Here is a 21845-nt window from a genome sequence, read left to right as displayed (position 1 = left end):
TCTCTCTCTGGTTTATTTTCATCTGTAGTTTCTTTCTCTCATCCCCCGCCTCACCCACACTGAAGATCCATCGTTATATGTGAAAGGAAGGGGCCATATCCTCGAGCTGCAAGTCAGCTACAGCGTTTTCTACTTTCAAATGGTGACCGGAACGCGAGCGGGATCTCTCGAGGAGTCCGCTTTCAGCGTTACTCTTGAGCCGTCGAAACGGAAGATGGCGGAACGAGAAAAGAAAGTGACAATAAAAAAAAGCGAAATGGCGAAAAAGTTGGTGCATACAAGACGTTCGCAAGTGCGTCGACTCCGAGGCGTAGTATGTAAACACAACGCCGCCTTCTTTCCAGGGCAAGATAGCAAGGGAAGTGCGAAGGGAAGTGATTACGTTGTCTTCGTGATGGGGAGCGAAGTGATGCGCAGAGTCGCATGCTTTACGGATATAGAAAGCCATGGCGTTGGAAGAATACGTTCTAGCGTCTTCTAAACACATCGTTGTTTTTTCGTAGCTATGGTTTTGCGATCCCAGAAAGGGATCGATCGGGGGCCCCCGCAAACAAAGTCATCGTATAACATCGTCGCTATTTCACAACAGTTCAAACTCACAGTATTCTTATTATAGCACGCTGAGGAACGGTTACACGGAAGCTAGGGACCTGAAAATTCATTTTATTCTTGGGTGCATTTCGTTTCGTCCTAGTCGTGTGATAGAAAAAAAAAACGTCAAGAAATAACGAAACCTCATATGAACTGTCTGCGTCCATCTATAACAAGTTAAAATGTGAGAAAAGGACGTTGAGGCTCCATAGCAGTGGCGTTATGAGTGCTGAGGCATCGCGAATGTTTTGTTTACCCCGCGACCGGTCAGAAGAAACAAGGCAGGAAGAAACAGACGCAAACGGTGTGCCCTTTATGACTTGAAGCAATGTGATAACGACCGGAGAAAGTCGTAGTGAGATAACCACACAGAAGTAAGGACGAAACAACATGCCCCGGCAGTTGGCGGTGGTTGTCCGATTGGTCCACAGCACAATCCATTTTGTCTAAAGAAAAGCCCGTTTAAAGGCATGTCACACAAGAACAAGATGACTGCAGGAGCGCTCATGGGAAGCGTGGGGGCTTATTGCATCAAATGAATCGAGGCGTCAAGATCAAAACGTTTATTCGAAGCTAGAGGAGCCCATTAAAGCGCACATAGGCACGCTGGCTTCGTAACAAAAAAGTACAATTCAATATAAAGGCTGCGGTGACATGCAAGAAAATAGAGATCACCGTAGCTCTATACTTCAGGTCACAGAAACGTCCTCAAAGAACACGCGCATAGGCGCCATTGCAAATACCCCTGAGTCATGTGCACTCTTCAGGGGCGACGCGCTCTGTTAGCGCACTGAGTACGTTCTCAACTGGGATCTACAGAAATCGATCTAGGGGAATTCGTAAGCGCTCGTGATGCCTCACTGGGGCACGCACCTACACTTCGCCGAGTGACGCAGAGAAAGTAAGGAGAACAGTGAAAAAATGTGGTCGGGGAGCGAAGGGTTCCCCGTACGCGAAAAAATCGCTATCCCCGCCAACGCGGCGTCCAGATCGATCTCCAATTTACGCGACGGCTGAAGGCTCACGACCCTGTCGCGAGCGGTATTACCAGCATTACCGCGAAACTGTTGCACGCAAATGCGCTTCCAGAGCTACAGCAGAGGCAAGTACGAAGCGGCTATTATGACATTGTCGCTCCCAGCACGGCAGTGCGAAGTTATTGGATTTTCCCGCATGTGCCGGGAATTAGTTCTTGAATCCCTGTCTTATTACAACTCTGAATACTCAGCGTGCTCTATAGTCAGACAAAGTAAAAGAAAGTTGAGGTTCGTAGCACCGATATCTTGAGCAATCCTAGGATCACGACCGCGAGATCAAGGAGGGGGTACCTCTTGGACCGACCACGATAAAACGAGAAAAAGAAGTGACAAAGATCGAAAATAAATAAGCCTGTGAACCAAGTAAATAGCCAGCTCGTCAGATTTTTTTCTTACATTATGAAAATTGAGCAGCCGGAGCTGCATCTGAGCATATGGAAAGTTTCTGTTGCCGCTATTCATTTCCTGTCATCCGGGTTCTTTAGACCACTCGTTCCTTATACTCGATAGCTATGGTAGCAGGGAGCAAGGAGACAGAGTGAGTGAGTGAGTGAGTGAGTGAGTGAGTGAGTGAGTGAGTGAGTGAGTGAGTGAGTGAGTGAGTGAGTGAGTGAGTGAGTGAGTGAGTGAGTGAGTGAGTGAGTGAGTGAGTGAGTGAGTGAGTGAGTGAGTGAGTGAGTGAGTGAGTGAGTGAGTGAGTGAGTGAGTGAGTGAGTGAGTGAGTGAGTGAGTGAGTGAGTGAGTGAGTGAGTGAGTGAGTGAGTGAGCGAACGAACGAACGAACGAACGAGCAAGGAGGCAATAAGGCAGACAATGGTACAAAGCCTAGCGGTTGCAACGGGCGAAATCCGATTGGCAGTTCACACCCACGGCGACCACAGGTCGAACTCAGCTGCAAAGAATCCTCGCTAATAGATACCTTCTCCGAATCAATTTGTTTTTTATTCATTGAAGAATCACAGTAGGTATTCAGACGCAGGACCATTCCATGAAACGCAGACTTCGCCGCCGGTTCCTTGCTCGAGGTGTCCTTTTCAATTTCTTTTCTTCCTTTTCAGCCTTTGCCAAGTTATCCAACAAGAGAGAGACCAGCCCGCGATACTCGTCAATTCATCGCAGCCCCTGCTTGCTCGGAATCTTTACAAAACCCAAAATTTCATGCATATTCTCTCTTCCAACTAAGGAACTTCCTCACTTTTCTTCTTTTATCTTCTCCCACTCTGAATTACGCCTCCTATTCACGGCTCGTGGAAGTTCTAAGCGATACGAGTGCCCCCTACTGCTGCATCAGTGCCGCTAATTCCCCGCGGCACCCTGAAGATTTCGGTTCCCTTTGTCCGCGGGATACTGCGCGGACGGCGACCTTCTTTAGACACACTCTCTCTCGAGGTAGATGGTCTGCGGACGACAAATGGACGGGGCAGACCAAGACGTGCAAGACGGTTTCTTGCCTCGCCCTCGCTGACAAACCTTTTCATCGTCATTTCCATTCCACCGCTCTCTGGGTCTTCCTCATTTTGCACCTTCGTCTCTCTATTGATCTACCCACCTCAGCCTTTCTTTCTTTCTTCTTCTCGCGTGTTCTTCTTCCTTAAGCGTTGAGATCTCCAGCGAGAGCCGCCTTTGTGCATATCTTACCGCTTTTTGTCAAGTCCTCCCCGGTAAACCCAAAGTTTCGCACTCGTGTGCTTCGCCAGCACACTCTCTCTTTGTCTCCTCGTTGAGAACACTTAGCCGCGGTCCCTCATAGGTCCGAGTACTTACATAGACCCCTAATGTGTTCCAGTTATGGCCGTGTTTTCCCGCACGGTGAGCAGTGTTATATACGTATACGGTCGTCACTCGGCAAATGCACAGGGGTTATCAGCTCATTAACAACAGTCGGGGGGTGTCACTTGGGTACACCGCTCGCGGTTGTAGCTGCTCTAAGCTCATCTAATTACCCTGCCATCAGGCGTCTCCCTATTCAGAACTTGAACTATGGCTGCCTTACCGGGACGGCCACCTGTGCCGTGTACATTCTCGGCTATTTTCATAAACAATTCTTTCGTGCTGTGTTTCCAGATGGTCTTGGCTTTACAAATTACAAGTATCGGTGACCGCTTCGTTGAAGGCGCTGATACCCGTCGAATACTACGAAGGCTGGATTCACACGGCCGTCAAACACCTCGTCCCGTCACCGCCACGCCACCGGCGCTTGTCATGAAACAGCGTTTCCGCTACGGTTTCTTTTAAAAGAAATGGAACGACGGCGACGTTAGGAGCATCGACCAACGTCAAAGGCGTCCCGTATTTAAGCAGAAACAGGCGAAGAAACGCTATCTACATGCATGACGGATGCCAGTGACGGGATGGGGCGTTTGACGGCTGTGGGCGTAAGGCCGAAGAAATAAAACGCCAGTGACCGGTGTTATAGAAGGAGAACAAAAAACTGGGCGAGTTAGTACACTTGGCGCCACCAGTTTCATGGCCGATCCCCACAATGAGCTGCGCCAGGTCACTGACAAAAAATAACTTTGAAATAAACCACGCTAAGAGGCAATAATGGACGGTATATAAGACAGGAGAAGCGCTGAATTTTACATAAGCCTTACCTGCCAGGGCGGCGTACGAGGGCGAATCAGAGGACTTTGCCCCTATCAACCCCCCCCCCCCCCCCCCCCCAATTACGACTGTAAATGCGAAGTCAACATATCCATTCTCAGCGGTCGGCCTTTCTTGGACCGGCCCAGTCTTATCTTCCAGTAGCTCCATGGCATAGCTCTTATGTCAGTTGTTGAAGGTGGCGGTTGTGCTTCCCACGTCTATGGCGGGCGAGCAACGAGGTGTTGGAATCAGAACCGCCGACAAGCTCCAGTCATATCACTGGGAGAGTCTGGACCACCCACCATATATATACAGTCAGGACCTCGCCTCTAGTGATTTCCACGTTTTTGATCCGCTCAAGAAGTTGCTGGTAGGGCAGTGATTCCCGTGCAACGATGAAGCCGAGTCAGCATTCCGACGGTGGTACCACAATCAGCCGGACGAATTCCTCAGGGGCCTCTCAAGTTTGGTGCTACAATGAGACAAATGTCTGAACCGGTGTGCAGGCCATGTGGAAAAATAGTGCACAGTATCTATATTTGTAATTACGTGTATGTACCTTATTTTGGCTAGTAAAGAATAGGGGCAACGACTTTCTGATTCGCCCTCGTAGTTTATATTTATCTTAAATATTGTGCCACATTGTTCTTACGGTGAAGAACGAGAATAAAGGTTCATTCACACCGGTGACTTGGGAGGTCGCGTGACCATTTGCGTTTGGTGAACGAAAAGCGACAGAAGCTGACCGATGCTCACACCGGCAAATGCGACAGGCCAATCACCATCTGCTCGCATTTGCATCGCCATGTGAAATCAATGGCAGCGTATACATACGTCCGGTTCCTGTGCATCTGATTGGTTCAGCAGCCAGAAAACAAATGGACTGCGCGGAGTTCAAGACAAGGACGTAGTAAGAGACACGGACAAGCGCAAACCTTCAACTAACTTTATTTTTCGTCGCTCGCCAATATATGTCTTTAGTCGCGCATGCGCGTAACATGCAGTCACATTGCCACTGCCACATATTAGAACAAGCCGCACAAGGAACACTTCTCACTGTCCATTAAAAAAATAGATGTGCCTCTTACGCAAGCCTTCCCTGTAAGAGCTATATAAAAAGCTTCCATCAGCTCCCGGGCAGTGGTATCTTGGCCTTTGACCAAGATCTCTATGTATCAGAAATCTGGAACACACATGCAAGCTTGGCAATGCGCAGGCAAATACGCATTACCTTTATTTTTAATTGAAGGTTATGTTCCCCTGCGCGATCGTTAGCACAACGTCCGATTTGCCCAACATACGACTTTCGTCAAGGTAGCGGAATCTCGTAGACAACGCCGACCACGCATTTCACATACCCCCGAACGTGATTTTTGCCGCAACCTCCAAGTTCTTTCTTTTCATAAGAGATTCTGGGGCAAAGCCCGGCCAGATTGCGCGGGGCAGGAAAAAAAAATAACGATCGCACGTTGTGCCTGCTGGCTATCTTTTTCAGGTTGCGTGATAGGCTATGCATATATGGACACTTCTAGACGACTCCTACTTATCCGCCCGGTGATCACAGTGGAATGGGCTGTTTTTATTTCACGAAGAAGAACCTCTGCTATTACCGTTACGACCGCGCAAGGGTATACCCGGCATTAACTCATCGCCGTGCCTGATCATTAAGACTACTCTGCATTGCATGTGGGCACGATTTCCTGTGAGCCGATTCCAGGCAAAGCTTTGCGACCCCCCTCTTAACTTGGACTGCGCAGGATTGTATGGCAACGGCGCCTTTCATGGTGTAGGGCTATACGCCCAACATACATGATCACCTAAAAACCGGCACAAATATAGAAATTGCAGTGAGGCGTCAGACGGTAACTCGTGGGTGAAGGACGCGCCCTTCCCATAATGCTGAAACACATCAATGCCTTTTCTTGAAATCCGCGCAGACCATTTATTTCCTCGCAGTATGAACGAACTCACCCAACAACAAGTCTGGTTCAGCAGTTTTGCGACTGCGATGGCGCGAATGAAAATACGAGCAGTGAGCGACTAACCCAAAACGGTCGCTAAATTTAAAGCGACCATTTGTGAATATATTTACGACCAGTCTGGTCGCGCGACCGATATATACCTGTCACCGGTGTGAATTACCCTTAACTGCCCAAAGTGTGACTTAAGAATCTAACTCTTTATTCAGCGATATTGTTGCCAGAAAGGCAAGCAACATTCGAATCACAACGATAACGGTGAGCACGCGGTCATCGAATCTAATCCCACGGGTCAAGTTCGTTTGCTATTTCTGGATGTCGCACCGTGCATTCCAGATTAATCGCTGCAGCTGGCTACTTACTAAATTCAAGAATGTGCAATACTATTCGCGGCGCGCAATCTGATCTCATATGCCTCCTTCGCTATAGAATTCGCGACAACGTTCAAGAAATTTAGAATACTACGGGCGCGTCTTGGGCGCGCTGAGTGACAACTTGCAGTGACAATTCCGCGGAAACTATAACACCGCGGAAAAGTAAAACAAGGACGCGTTACAATGTGCACCTTTGTTGTCTTACAGAAATGAAAATAAAAGAAAGAAGTTTAATCTCCCTAATATGGGGACGGCCGTTCACACAACAGTAAAAATAAGAAAAATACTGTAACGAAAAAAAAACGTGATTGGTTCGAAAAATATGGAGCAATTTTTGCTAAAGAAGAATAAATGTAGTTCGCATACGGTCCTACAGACATACACGAACATAGAGAGACAAAAGGCGAGGACAAGCTGAAGCACACCTTGGTTCGATGCATTTGCAAGTCCAATCTGTCTGCAACGCTCAACGTATCTGCACGACCAATCACCCGTTTCCGGCAACGATTCAACAGGTCTCGCACAAGAAGCCACGCAACTATAGGGGGAGATAGACGCCATCGGTTGCGAAAGAGTCCTTCTAGATGCAAGCGACTAAAATCAGCGCCTCAGGCGCTCTGGGAAGACGCGAATAGGCCAGCGCTATCCGTTAAGTCTACGTCGTTGCTACGCCGTATCCCGGGCATTGTAGCAAGACGGACACGTTGCTTTATGCAACTGCAGCAAGCCTCGACCTTGCGTAAATGTTTTGAAAGTCCAGGACATACTGTCACGAAAGTTGCCTCGCCAAAGCGCCCGCGGCCGGACTGGACAGCAAGTCGTGTGACGGGGCTACACGCTGGCTGGCTCTCATCTAATTTTAGGTGTAGATTTCCATAAATGACTAGATATTTCTGTATTGTTATAGGTAAACTCTGTGTCTGCTACCACAGCACCGCCAAATGCCTCGATATTTCTCTATTATTAGGTAAACTCTGTGTCTGCTATCACAGCACCGCCTGACGGTTTTATGCCCGATCTGGCCACGAGGTCTTGCGACGCACTTATGCATCCCACGCGGGATACGAGAAGAGTTCGAAAGCTGGCTGACAACCAAAAGGAAAAAAAATTGTTTGCGCAGAAATTCGTAATCCCGCCATCCACAAATTCGAAAACATGCCTACTATGGATATCTAATATTTGGTAGCCGGAGGACATGCGCTTCCTGTACAAGCAATAAATAACTCGGTCTCCGAAGCGTTCTCCCTACTTTAATTTACTTTCGCAGGCGAGGAAATGGTTCGTAACTTCTACAATTCGTAGATTTTGGCTAATAGATGAAGAAGCTTTCTTTTTCGACCTCAAAGTCTGCAGTGATTTTTGGACTCTGGTACGATTATAGATCACTGATTCATGCTATCCTCGTGTTGCTACACTAATGTATATTTATGCACACGTAGATACTCCGAGCAGCCACTCGCAATGACCTACTCTGATTACGACAACGAAGATATTCACATCTTGTAGTAGGTGGAAAGTAATGAAGTAGCTGAAGAAAGCAATAAAATAAACAACATTATTGACATTCAGATGCCAGACATTCACCATGTGCGATGACCAACTTGTCTGGTGCACTAACGCTGTTATTGCACAACACTGACTCATAAATGCTTTAGTTAGGCGGCTTAACTGCAGCAGGCCACATAAAAAAAAGACGTTAAGTTACGGTTATCTGATATGCCCTCTCTTCCTCATTTAATAAACATGCCATGCACGTGAGATTCAGGCGCATAATTTCTGCACCGAAACGGGCCTATCGCAGAGCATCATGATATGTTGATAAGAATATTCCCAATTCTGACTCACGCCATCAGTCTACGTAATACATATCGCAGAAAAAAATTCATATAGAAATTCATGGAAAATTCACAGTTATGCACGATATACAGAGTCGGCTGTCTCCTCTTTCTCAACCACTCGAAAGTATCGACGAAGTGTTAACACGCTGAGACGAGAGCGATTCACGAGAGAGATATGAAGTTCAGAATTAAAAAAAAAAAAGCGGAACATGACCGTTGAGGAGGTTAACCGAACGTTCGACAGAGGTCAGGCCCTCGTCGGCGGATTTCCGCCCGATCATTTTCGTATCGCTGGAATTCCGGGGCCAGAGGAGGTCGTCCGAGGCCCGCGCTCTCAACAACCGACTGGCGCACAGGATGCATCCGCGCGCTTCCCAGGAGGGGCCCGACGTCGACGGCGAGGCGGTAACGCGACTCCACCGCGCGTGCCCTCGCCGCCGGCGACCGGCGGCGGCGCATCTGGCTTTCATCTCGTCCAACGCGCGACAGGCAAGGTCTCCTGCCCTCCCGCGCCGTCTCCGGCCCCTGCGGTGAGCGCTTCGTGTCACACCACCACAACCGCCAAGACGACGACGGTCGCCCGTATATCGTGCACCTAGAGAGAGCGCGCCGTAGATGCTCCCTCCTGCCGCCCCCTTGCCACCGTCTCTTGCGACAGCGAGCAGCCAGCGATACACACATGCGAAGCCGCTCGCACGCCGCTATCGCACGGGAGGAGGATTCGTCAGCTCTGGTACACAGGAAAGATGACGCACGCACGGAGAGAGAGAGAAACAAGGTTCGCACTGGAAGAGGACAGCGCCAGTCGATGGCAAAAATGGTTGTATAATATCGTCACCTGCGCATTATTATGTCATTACTCTACAGCAGGGACATCACCAACGAGGGTCCATGTGCATTCACAACCTTTGATCCCAAGCCCCACCTCCCCTCTTATACCGACATCTATAACTCGATGAGTCTGATACGAATCGCCATGAAGACGACACGTCTCTGAAGCATTACCACACTAGAACACGCGCCACCCTTACGACGTGCCACTTGCAAGTGGCGAGGGGCAATCAAAGCTGTCGCAGAGAGAGAGATAAATGCAGTCAGAACCGGTCTAAGCATACAGCGACAGTATTCGCAGGTGGCAGCTATCGTACGCATCAACTGTAGCTCCGTTGTGTTTGCCTTAGCGGCTAACAGATGTCTTAGTCGCGCTGTCAGCATGCGATCGCCTTGATACACCCTCCGCTGGGCCGAAACAAATTAGCTCCGTGTCGAAGCAGGCATCGATGCAGTGCCACGCAGACAGAGAAATTTACTGTCACTCTGAAGCAATCTAACACATGGTCTTTTGTAGAATATGCTTGTATTTTTCTTAGACACTCCGATGTTAATTTTTATTTAAGTGAGGTTTTTTAGCGCACAAAAAGGGACGAAAGACAGTGGCGAAACGAGGACACAGCGCTAACTTCCAACAATGGTTTTATTCCACAAAGCGGTAGACACACACACACACACACACACACACACACACACATATATATATATATATATATATATATATATATATATATATATATATATATATATATATATATATAGGTAACATCCACAACCGTACGCATGCGCATATGGGTGTTGCCTATATACCGTACGCATGCGGTTGTGGGTGTTACCTATATATATTTGTGTCTACCGCTTTGTGGAATAAAACCATTGTTGGAAGTTAGCGCTGTGTCCTCGTTTCGCCACTGTCTTTCGTCCCTTTTCGTGCGCTAAAAAACCTCAGTTATGGAATACCAACACGCCCTAACCTACTGTCAGCAAATGAAAAAATGAAAAAAGGCTGGATTCTTTCTCAAATGAAAACTGTTTATTATCTGCAGAGCGTCAGCGTGAAGCGTGTTGCTGCCTTCCTCGGCCGCGTCTCTCGTGCGTCTCCCCGTGCCGTCTCTCCGGCTCGGCTGACCTCCGGCTCTTCTCTCTCGCCTCGCTCGAACCCCCGTGTCTACTCGTGGGTCTCTTCTTACAGTCCCAGGAACTATAGCAGGGCATCGGTGCGATGAGTCTTTCCTCGTGTTTACTCAAGGGTCTCTTGCGGGGAGCAAAGTACCATGCGAGGCGTCTCGTGATCTACGGGATTGCGGCGGTGGAGCACGCTGCCTGACAGGTCAGCGTAAAATGCGTGACGGCTAAGTTATGAGAGTGCGCGCCGCTCACACGGCCCACCCAAAATTTGCGACTGTCCTCAGGCGCACGTGTCCGTCGATATCAATTCCTCGGTGTCCAAGGCGCCCTCTGTCGTGCTCGTTCAGTGATCGACTTGCGTGTTCGATGACCCGTTCTCTTCCTTCTTGCGTTTGGGTCAGTATCGCTCCGAGTCCGGTTTGTGATGCGTCGACGTGTACTTGCGTTGGGCAGTCTGAACGGAAGTTTGCCAGTAGCGGAGGATTCTTAAGCGCTCTCTTGATTTCGTTCACGATTTCCTGGTGCGCTCCCGTCCAGATGAATGGCACGTCCTTGGAGACCAGTTGACGCAGTGGGTGTGTGAGTTTCGAAAACTCTGGTATGAACTTGCGGTAATGGTTAGCAAATTGCAGAAACGAATACAACTTATTTGCGCTCATCTCAGGCTCAAACTTGTCCACGGCTGCGACTCTCGCCTCGTTTAGGGTTCGACCGTCTGCGGAGATAACGTAGCCCAGAAATGAGACTCGGTCTCGGACAAGCTGACATTTCCTGATGTCCATCCTTAAACCGTTGATGACGACCCTACTTAGCGCCTCGTCGAGTAATGACAGCGCCTCAGTGACCGTAGCTGCTCCCTGGCCGACGTCGTCCATGTAAGTGGATGTTCCATTCAAGCCATCAAACGTGTTGCGCATTATTTGCTGCATTATCTGCGGAGCTTTGCAAAATCCAAAGGCCATTCGTAGGTACTCGTATTTTCCGTCTGGCGTTACGAACGCGGTCTTGTGAATGTCGTCAGGTTTCACTCGCACTGTGAGAAAGGCCGACTTCACATCCAATACAGTGAAGTACTTCGAACCGTCCCTCATGATGTCGTCAATTACATCTTCCATGATTGGCATTGGGTGAGGCGGATTGATTGTTTTCTCGTTCAATTTTCTGTAGTCGTGGACCATTCGTCTGGGCGTGGTGGGGTGATGTGGTTGATCCACTACAATGGTAGGCGCGCTGTACTGGCTCTGGCTCGGTCGGATGATCCCTTTAGCTAGGTAGTCATTGACCTGTACTCTCATAAACTGGCGGTCCGCGGGGCAGGATCTGTACGGCCTTGACGCGACGGGAATATCGTCCCTGAGATCGATGCTGTGCTCAGCGTGAGCGCATAGCCCCAGCGCGTCCTTCCTCGTGGTGAACGCTTTATGGTGACGATGAAGAATTGAGCGCAGCTCATCTCGTTCGTCGGCGTTTGCGTCGCGGGACATTTTGGATACTGCCACTTCGATCTGATTGGTGTAATCTTCGTCAGGACCGGGGTCCTTCGTCTTTAGCTGTACGAAGCCGATATCGCTCGCCGGTAGTTCGTCTAGGACCCTGCGATTGCTAAAGGCTGTTATTAGGGTCTCTCCGACGCGATGCGCACTGTGTGCGCTTGGTGCGTGACCCGACGGCTCACTCACCGATGGCTGAACGGGGACGAGGGTGACGTCGTTAGTGGGGTGGAACGTGACGTCAACATTCGCAGCGCGGCGCCAGTCCGAACCAAGAATCAGGTCCATGGCACCTGGCAAGGGCGCGATCACTACCTCCTCGAGTCGCACGGTCGATGTTCCGATGGTCACGTTCAGAGTCGCCACTCTCGCCGGTCTGATGCACCGGTCGAGCACTTCTATCGTTTCGTGAGACGTCCAGGGTCGGGGATGAACCTCAGGGCCCACGGAGCTCTCGCCGAAAACGGAGACGTTGGAGCCGCTGTCTATGCAGACTCTGACCGGTCGGCTCTCAACGAAGCCCTTCACGATGGGTAGGGTGCCGCCCGTCGATTGCAGGAAGCAATTGGCTTGCCTGGAGGTTGTGCCGGCGTTGCTTGCGTCATATCTGGCCTCTCGGCGTCGTTCCGCGTGGATTGTGGCCTCCGTCTTGGGTCTGGTGCACTCCCTCGACAAATGTCCCATATTGCCGCAGTTAAAGCAGGCTCGTGCTCGCGCAGCTCGAACTGGTTCTCGGTGTTCGCGCCGTATTGACTGAGCGCTCGGCCCGGGGCGTCCGTCGTCAGCTGCCGCTCTGTTCTCGTAGCTGTTCCTCGTTTGGTTTCGTTGGCTCTGTTGTCCAGCTTGAGATTGTCGGAACTGCGCTGTTTGCGTCGTTATTGCTTTACGCCGCCTGGTGTCGAGCAGCGCTGCGCGGTCTATCAAATCAATGACGCTGCTGCAGGGCTGTGCAGCCAGAGGATTCGCCCAGGTGTCGTCTTCGATCCCGCTGAGTATCAGCGAAATTCTCTCTTCATTCGCGAGCGGGTACGGAGACTTGTCCAGTAGAGCATTTTTAGAGTACATGTACTCCACTAGGGTCTCCGAATTGCGCAGTTTTCGTGAAGCCTGCAGCTCCAAGAACTCCTGCATTGTTAGCTTCCGGTCGAAACGAGAGGCAAGTGCTTCCTTCCAAAGGTCCCATGTTTCACAAGCAATACCGTAAGAGCTGTGCCAGTCCCTTGCGGCACCTTGCAGCCGGGTTGCTGCCGTCGCGAGCGTCAGTGATGGGGACCAGTGGGCCAGCGCAGCAATGCGTTCCACCTGCGTAATCCACGTTTGGACATTTCGTTGTACATCACCGTCGTACTCGGGGATGGCGGACGCGGTATCGTTCGTAGACTGAATCAGCACGGGCGGAGCTGGCGCGGACATTCTCGACAACGCTTCCGTCATCTGCAGCTGCGCGCGTGCGAACATGGCCACGATTTCAGTCATGCTTGGCGTATCTTCTGTAGTTGTGGCGGTGGTGCTCTCCGGTGATGGCTGTGGAGGTGCGCCACGGTTGACTTCTGCCGGCCGTTGGTTCACTGCCGTAGCGGGGGCGTGGATCCCGTCGAAACGTTGGGAGCCCGTTTCGTCCCCAGCTTGCGCCTGCGTTGGCTTCGGTGCCCCCGTTGTGTCACTCGTAGCGTGTGACCCGCGTTGCTGGGTTAGAAGCCGTCGCAGTTGGTCAACCTCGGCACGCAGACTCTCGATCGTAGCCGGCACCTTTGAGTCCGCCTTTTCGTGGTCGTCGCCGTCAGCTTCGGTCTGGCTGGTCGTTGAGTCGGAGGACGTGTCCAGCAAGGCCTGGAGGCGAGTGTTGTCGTCTTGGAGACGGGTCACGAGATCGTCCTTGCGGCCGCTGCACGGAAGTCCACGCATTCTCAGCTCGTCGGTCACCCGTTGCTTTTTCAGGGCGCTCAGAACTTCGCGGACAGTTGATTTCACCGGTGAATAGATGAATGTCGACTCCGAGCTCACCGATGGCGTTCTGCTGGGCTCCGTGGTGGCCGCTCGTTCTTCGTTCGGGAAAGACGCGTCTGCAGATCCTGTCGGCTGCGCCATGTCAGCAAATGAAAAAAGGCTGGATTCTTTCTCAAATGAAAACTGTTTATTATCTGCAGAGCGTCAGCGTGAAGCGTGTTGCTGCCTTCCTCGGCCGCGTCTCTCGTGCGTCTCCCCGTGCCGTCTCTCCGGCTCGGCTGACCTCCGGCTCTTCTCTCTCGCCTCGCTCGAACCCCCGTGTCTACTCGTGGGTCTCTTCTTACAGTCCCAGGAACTATAGCAGGGCATCGGTGCGATGAGTCTTTCCTCGTGTTTACTCAAGGGTCTCTTGCGGGGAGCAAAGTACCATGCGAGGCGTCTCGTGATCTACGGGATTGCGGCGGTGGAGCACGCTGCCTGACAGGTCAGCGTAAAATGCGTGACGGCTAAGTTATGAGAGTGCGCGCCGCTCACACTACGCTCTTTTATTTAAGATGCACTGCGTTATCGCTCGTATCGGAGTGGCATTGTCTCACAATCTCTTAAGTGCGGAAGGCTCACGCATAGACGGCGCAGGCGCAACACGCTACTGTGTACCTCCATGCGCGAAGCGTTTCTTCGCGAGTTGGCGTTACGAGAGACCAACCCCGTCCTCTCCTGTCCTGCTCTTCTCGTCGCGGGAGGAACGCATCGCTCAAACCGCCGCCTCCTTACGCTCCGGTATCGCTTCCTGGTAAGCGAAGACGGTGGAGGCAACAGAAGAAAGAAGCAAGAGGCGCGCTGGCGTCACTTCGCCGTCGCGGCGGCAGGCGACGGCGGCACCTTGCAACAGCCGGCTGCAAGTTGCACGCGCGGTTACTACCAGCGCGGGCTTGTCCAATGGGACACGAGCGCACCCGCATGTCTCATAACCCTTCCCGCGCAAAAATAGCAGCGTGCGAGCTCGCGCGCGCCTCGTTCGCAAGACGCATGCATGCAAAACTCGGTCCGTCTCCCACTGTGGCGGCGACGGTGCCGCCGACAACTGGCTTCGCTAATGGCGCTTTCGTGTCCGCCTTTAATTGCGGAAGCAACACAAAGCGCGCTCCCGTCTTCCAAATTAAAGCGGCCACGATCCCTCCCTCCGTTCGAGCCGGTTGTATACGCGCTGCTCGGAGCCAAACGACGGGGCTGCTGGATGCCGCCTCGCTGACACACACTCCCGTATGACGGCTCCCTTTGACGGCAAGAGAGAACGGAAAAGGGTTTCTGAGCTTGTACGCACCCTTTAGTTGCCGTAGCCTCAGTACGGTGCAGGACGCGGTGATGCGAGCCACCGGCGTGTGGTCTGTCGTCCGACGAAGCAAGCGCCCTCGGTGTACGTGTTACGCATTTTCGGACAGGGTGCCACTGACGTGCGTGCTCTTGCTCATCAATCGCCGCTTTAGGTACACGTTGAAACTTACGCTATCAAGGCGCACATATTACGCGCCTTCACAGCGCCTTGATAGTTTGCTGCGTTGTGCTATTGCGGCGCCAAGTATCACGCACGTGGCGAATGACCGCTGTTGCTTTCAATAGTTTGGTGCACACCTTCGCGCCTTTCTGTAGCTTTTTTTTCTAGTTCGTTTATTTTTATTTTATTTTATTAATTATTTTGGGGGTATTTAGCGTGATCAGATATATGACATACAAAAGGTTTCAGAAAAGTGAAATCAAAATAGCGCAAACACGACGCATTCTTGCTATCGCAAGTAACATATTGCGTGATTAGAAATAGGAAGTACATATGACACACACGAGTCTTCAGGCAAGATGCTTTACGAACCAGCGCAACCATTAAACATAATTCGCCATCGCAACTAAAACACTCGGCAAGCATGACCATTATACCGCCGCAGAAGCCACTAAACGAGCACTGGTACGCGAGGCTTCGTTTTCCGAAAGTTAGCAGGGCTTGTGCCCAAACTCGCGTGTGTTGCACATAACTGAGACACGCTTGCGCAAAGCGTACACACCTCAATCGCCGAACTGCGCGCGCGGAGCTTCTCGTCCCCGGCAATTTCGTTTCCTGTGCGAGCGCTGACGTGTGTCGGTGCTGCCCACCTTCGGGCGAAGCTCGCACTCTCCAGTCGTGAGGAAACACGGTGTGCAGGTCCGAGGGGCTTCGGTGGGGAGCCAATCATGGCAGCTGCGTGCGGCTTTGTGATGGCGACACTTACAGGGCTTCCTTCCTGAAATCCCCCCCCTCCCCTGCCACCCTGTACTTGCTCTCTCCCATTATCCTGGTTTCTTGCGGCGAGTGATGCACTGTAGAAAGCGGAGGACATTGGCAAAATAACGAAGAAACGAGAGACGAAAGCGTCTGAGTAAAGAGTTGCGGAGTAATCAGCAACCGATGAGGCGGCTTCACCAGTCCCGTGTTGGAGGTGTCGTCGAATGAGTGCACGCGTGCTACCGTGAGGGGTGGCCCGTGCTGGTCGCTATCGAGAACACGTGGCTTGGGACTGCATGCGAGAAAGATAGCTCGGTGACGTGAGCTGACGGGTACAACGCGCGGTGACACCCTGCGACAACTGAGGATTGGCTGTTCACGTCGTCCCTTAACAGGGAACGAATGAGCTGAAATGGGTGAAGATGAGTTGCTCCAAGCAGCTTGCGCAAGTTATTACTGACGCAAAGTCTTACGTTATTCTCTCTAATCAGGATGCTATAAAACATTAACGATATTATACGCACGTCGGTAGCACATCATTAAAGCTTGTATCTCTCTCTATCCAGCTTTTTGCATTCTTCGGTGAGTAATAAACAATCACACTTTCACACTCACTTAAACGTGCTTTTCAGGATGATCTAATAAAAATTAGATTAGTAAGAAAGCATTATCACTTGAACACTTGAACACGTTTTCTGCTTGCCGTGGTGGTATGAAGAGTACCTAGAGTTTAATACAATTGTTGAACTACTGGCAAGGAAACCCATAAACATTGTATTACACGAAGCTTTCCCAGCCGAATCTGACTCGAACCTTGCCCATAATTTTAGCAAACGTTTTCTTCAATCCATTCGAAAGCTGCTAGCTCAAAATTCACGAGTGGAGTGTCTGAATAGCTCCTGATTTGGTAATGCTGGTAGCTGTGTTTATGCCGCAGTTGTCTGAAACAGATTTATGGAGCTGCAGGAGGACGCTTAGGATAAGTAAATCGCCGTGTTTTCATGAAATTAGGTTAAAAGATATTGCATGTCATTTAACTAAACTCAAGAATATGCTGATTTACATTATTAAGAAACCATTTCTTACTGGTCAAATTCACAAGAACCTGAAAGTAATCATTCAGAGACCACTGCATAAAACTGATCAAACAAATATTTTGACAATTACAGACCCATAGCAATTTCCTGTTCTATAGCCTGTATATTTAAAGAAAATCGTTCATGCACACATGAACCCGCCGTGGTTGCTCAGTGGCTATGGTGTTGGGCTGCTGAGCACGAGGTCGCGGGATCGAATCCCGGCCACGTCGGCCGCATTTGGATGGGGGCGAAATGCGAAAACACCCGTGTGCTTAGATTTAGGTGCACGTTAAAGAACCCCAGGTGTTCAAAATTTCCGGAGTCCTCCCCTACGGCGTGCCTCATAATCAGAAAGTGGTTTTGGCACGTAAAACCCCAAATATTATTATATGCACACATGACGTACATTTGTAATAAGTTTGGCCTGCTATCTACAGCTTAATTTGACTTTCGCAAAGGATTCAGCACAATTCTCTCCCTAGAAAGCTGCAATGGTCTGTTTTGTCACAATTGTGACCAAAATAGTATTCTGCTTGCACTCTTCGTCCATTAAAAAGAAAGCATTCGATACTGCTCGCCGCCAGTTATTAATTTCAAAAACATATAATGCAGGTTTCAAAGGGTGTGGGTATGGTTACCAAAGATATACTTCAATGAACGCTCACACTGTGCATGCTAGGCGACAACTTTATTCCAATGTTAAGCATGAATTCAGGTGTGCCACAAGGATCCGTGTTTGAGCAGCTCTTATTTAACATTTACTGTAATGATAATGCAAGTCTGCCATTAAAGTCGAAGTTATTTTTACATGCTCATGATAAGACAGTCCCATTACTAGGCTCAACGTATGATGAGGCTGCATTCAAATGCAGTCTGACATTCAGTGTTTCCCTTAAGTGGTCGCCCCCCACAACAGGATATTCATAAAGAAATATAAAGCAAGTCTTACCCACATAAGAGGATGAAGCCCTTTGTAACATTTATTTTTTGCTTGTAGTGGTGATGATGAAGAAATGCTTTCTGTAATAACGAACATTATTAACGTCCTGCACAGAGTACAATGGGGGAACTGCTTAAAAGTAAATTAAATTTGTTGTTGATCTCCTAGCTCCTTGCCTGGTCCATTTATCAATGAATATGTCGCATCTGCTGTATTCACAAAGAAAATTAACTGCTGATGTTTCTGTTATCTTTAAAGGTACTGAAAAGAATATTTAGTCTCATTATCGTCCCATTTCTGTTCTTCAAGAGAACAGTTAGGTTTTCTTGCCTAACTATTGTATAAACAATTTCTAGTTTATTTTTTCGTAAAGGGGAATCAACTGAATCGGGCTTGCTACTATACACTATTTTAGTAATATTGAAATGAAGAAACTAACACTTAAGATATCTGAAGATTTTACAAAGGCGTTCAACCTTTCTAATCCCGAGATTATAATTTATAAGTTGGAGAAATCTGCCTACGTGGCTCTTCACTTGATCTTTATCGCTCGAACCTGAGCGAACGTAACCAAGCAGTTGCTGTTGTAAATTATTTATCGGGCTTGTAAGCAATTATATACGGCGCGTTCCCCAAAGTAGCCTTCTCGTCCTATCACTTTAATATCTATATCAATAATGTAAATAATCTTCCTATAGTGATCCACAGTTCAATATTGATGTCGATGATGCAAGCATATTTTGTAGCGGCTACAACACCTGAGAGCTAATAGACAGCAGCAAGGCTATTTTTGAATCATTGAGTGAATAGCCTAAAACACACACACACACACGCACACACACACACACGCACACACACACACACACACACACACACACACACACACACACACACACACACACACACACACACACACACACACACAAAACAATTCTGTTTTCTTTCGACCTGTAATTTGTGTGTAGTCGGCTTTTGGTCCTACCGCCGGAAAGTGTGTGAATGCCGTAGAGGTAAGTGCGAGAGAAAATGTGCTACTAGTGTCACTCGGTGCGAGAACGCGCGTAGCTTGGTGCGCGTGGCTATCTATAGTACACTGTAGCAAAGAAAAGGACGAGGTACTGTGAACACAACCGTAAGTTGAGGGAAAGTCTCCGAGTTTGGCGCGTCCTAGGCGCCAAAATCGGAAGCAGATGGCGTTCCACGCAAAAAATCCAGTTACATTTCAACTGCGCGCCGTGGTAACGTTCTGTAGTCGGAGCGTTGGGGACACCACCCCGCTCTCCACCGTCGCAGAGCAAGGCATCGAAAAAGGAGCGGGAGCACCACGAAGGGGATCAAAGTCGAGCTTTGATTGCCAACAAATCCACTTCTGTTGAAATGCATTTAAGTACATTTTGCTTTAAAGTATTTCAGAAACAGTCTATGTGAAGTTCGAATACGTTATATGTATTTGATGAAAAGTGTTTCAGGGCTCCTTTAACAGAGTACAAGTGCTGCAATACAAAGCAGTGAGGCATATTGCTAGAGTTATTTATTGAGCACCAGACATTTACGTAAGGAATTACACGCAAGTAATAACCTAAAATCAATTACATTTTATGGTAATTTTGTCATTTAACGATTACCTCGTTTACTCGGTAACGCTCACTGAAAGTCAATAACATTTTTTAGTAATTAATTACATGCAACCAGTTACTTTACTGACGAGACAAACTGTAACAAACGACGCTGCTTTCGTAACCTGAATTAGGCAATAACTGCGATAGCACGACCGACATGGCGTCAAGCAACAGCCTCGCAAATGCCCATATTCAGATAGGCAAACCCCGGAGCGAAGTATTTGTTTTTTCATCTTAACGATCCATCAGATGTTGGCTGAATAATTGAACAGGTGCTCGTATGTTTCGTTAGCGAAAGGCTGCTTAAGAATTTATAACCAGGAAATCACATACGGACAATTCTTTTTCAGCTTTTCCTTGACCCAAAGCGTCTTCTATAAGTCCCAGCAACAATGAAGCGCTGCACATCAGGTGCGGAGCAACAACAACCTTGTGCGCAAGATGAGTGTACATTATAAGCTGTATCCACACGACGGAGATAATCGCGATTTTGGGCTTACGGATTGACTATCACGTGATCACGCGTCACCCGTTCCCGTAGCGCTCCCTCTGCCTGTTGAGCCCACACTGACACTTTGGAATGTTTTGCTCAGTATAATATTATTCGTATTACCAGAAAATTGGAACATTGACTAGTTTATGACATTAGATACCCTTTTACGATCCTTTTACGAATTGGTTTGCTTGCCGCATCTGAATGGCTGACAGTGCTGCCTGTGATAGTTGCGGCAGCGAGGAAACAACCGAACGTGTCCTCTGTTATTGCCCTCGCTACAGCTCCCAAAGACTGTCGCTCGTGACCACATTGTGAGCAAGCGATCTTGGAGTGCCGGCTGATGGAGTCTTCACATCACAAGCGACGAAGACGCTAATGAAGTTCCTCCGGTCAAGCGACCTAGCGGAATGACTATGACACCATCGCGTTCTTTTGTGTGCTCGTGTATCATTATCTTACTCGGTGTGTGCTTTTCTTAATCTTTCTGTTTCCCTTTACCCCTTCCCCACTGCATAGTAGCAAACTTAGATATCTATCTTGCGGTTAACCTCCCTGCCTTTAGCATGCCATTTATCTCTCCCTCATCTCTCTCTCCTTCTCTCTCTTTACGGCATGGATCTTTATCACTAGCAGTGACGGAGTTTCTGAAATCCTTTGCTGTCATAATCTTTAAGGAAAAAGTTGTTTGTATTAGATGCGTTGAAAAGTGGAGAATTCCTCGAATCAGAACTAACTTTGGCAATCAAACTTTGTGTTTTCTGCTACCAACGGTATTGAATACAAATGAAACGAATTAAAACCGTATACTGACGCTACCACTTAAAGAACTTAAGCGATAATTTTCAATGTCCAGTACATATGACTTTCTCTTCATGTAAATTGTTCATGAGCGACTTCTTGACTTTTTCAATCATTTCAACTTGTATGGGGATAAGTGTTGCATTTTGTGATACCATTTTCAGATGTTGATACATTTCAAACCTGTACATGCAAATGTTTATTTTTGAAATTCCTAATTCGGATCAGTGTAATCTTGTATGAATGTATCATGGAATTATCGCGAAATTCGAAGGTCGTGGGTTCGGTTCCCACCTGCGGCAAGTTGTTTTTTCATCCACTTTATTTTCCATTAATTCTTCGTTTCTTTATTTCATTTATTAAGCCTAAGTAATTTCCCCTATGTTGTCCTTGGTGTCAATGTTTGTTGGCTTTTTATGATATGACTAATAAAATCGGGACCCTCGGTTAACCCCCTTTCTTCTCGTTTATTACATAACGAGGGTCTCGAATCCGGCTACATTGATGCCTTCAGGTAGCATATGTGGGTTTATTGACCAGTTGCCTTCGCCCAAAAAGATCACGTTCTCGTGACGCCTGCGGCAGAAAGGACGTCCCACGTCCGCCGCCAAGGTCTGTGTGTGGTGGCGCTGGCTAACACTCCCAGGGTTCTACTAGGACACATAAATTCCCAAGAAAGTGGATGGGAAAACAGCGCCGCGGTAGCTCAATTGGTAGAGCATCGCACGCGAAATGCGAAGGTTGTGGGTTCGGTTCCCACCTGCGGCAAGTTGTTTTTTCATCCACTTCATTTTCCATTAATTCTTCGATTCTTTATTTCATTTATTAAGCACAAGTAATTTCCCCTATGTTGTCCTT

At 48.8% G+C, this 21845-nt stretch overlaps 1 protein-coding gene across 1 annotated transcript; it reads right to left on the bottom strand.

Annotated features, from left to right (window-relative positions):
- Positions 1-10612: 10612 nt before the first annotated feature.
- LOC142583512 (uncharacterized) lies at positions 10613-13942 on the bottom strand. The gene has a single exon (XM_075694001.1). The coding sequence runs from the start codon at positions 13940-13942 to the stop codon at positions 10613-10615; it is 3330 nt and encodes a 1109-aa protein (XP_075550116.1).
- Between the last annotated feature and the right edge of the window lie 7903 nt (positions 13943-21845).

This window comes from Dermacentor variabilis, chromosome 5 (assembly GCF_050947875.1).
Source record: "Dermacentor variabilis isolate Ectoservices chromosome 5, ASM5094787v1, whole genome shotgun sequence".
Lineage (NCBI taxonomy): Eukaryota > Metazoa > Arthropoda > Arachnida > Ixodida > Ixodidae > Dermacentor > Dermacentor variabilis.
Note: the sequence above shows the minus strand (reverse complement) of the source record. Positions and strands in the feature narration are given on the sequence as shown.

What these genes read in the sequence shown, in the direction of transcription:
- LOC142583512 (XM_075694001.1), bottom strand. Translation starts at nt 13,942, where the DNA reads ATGGCGCAGCCGACAGGATCTGCAGACGCGTCTTTCCCGAACGAAGAA.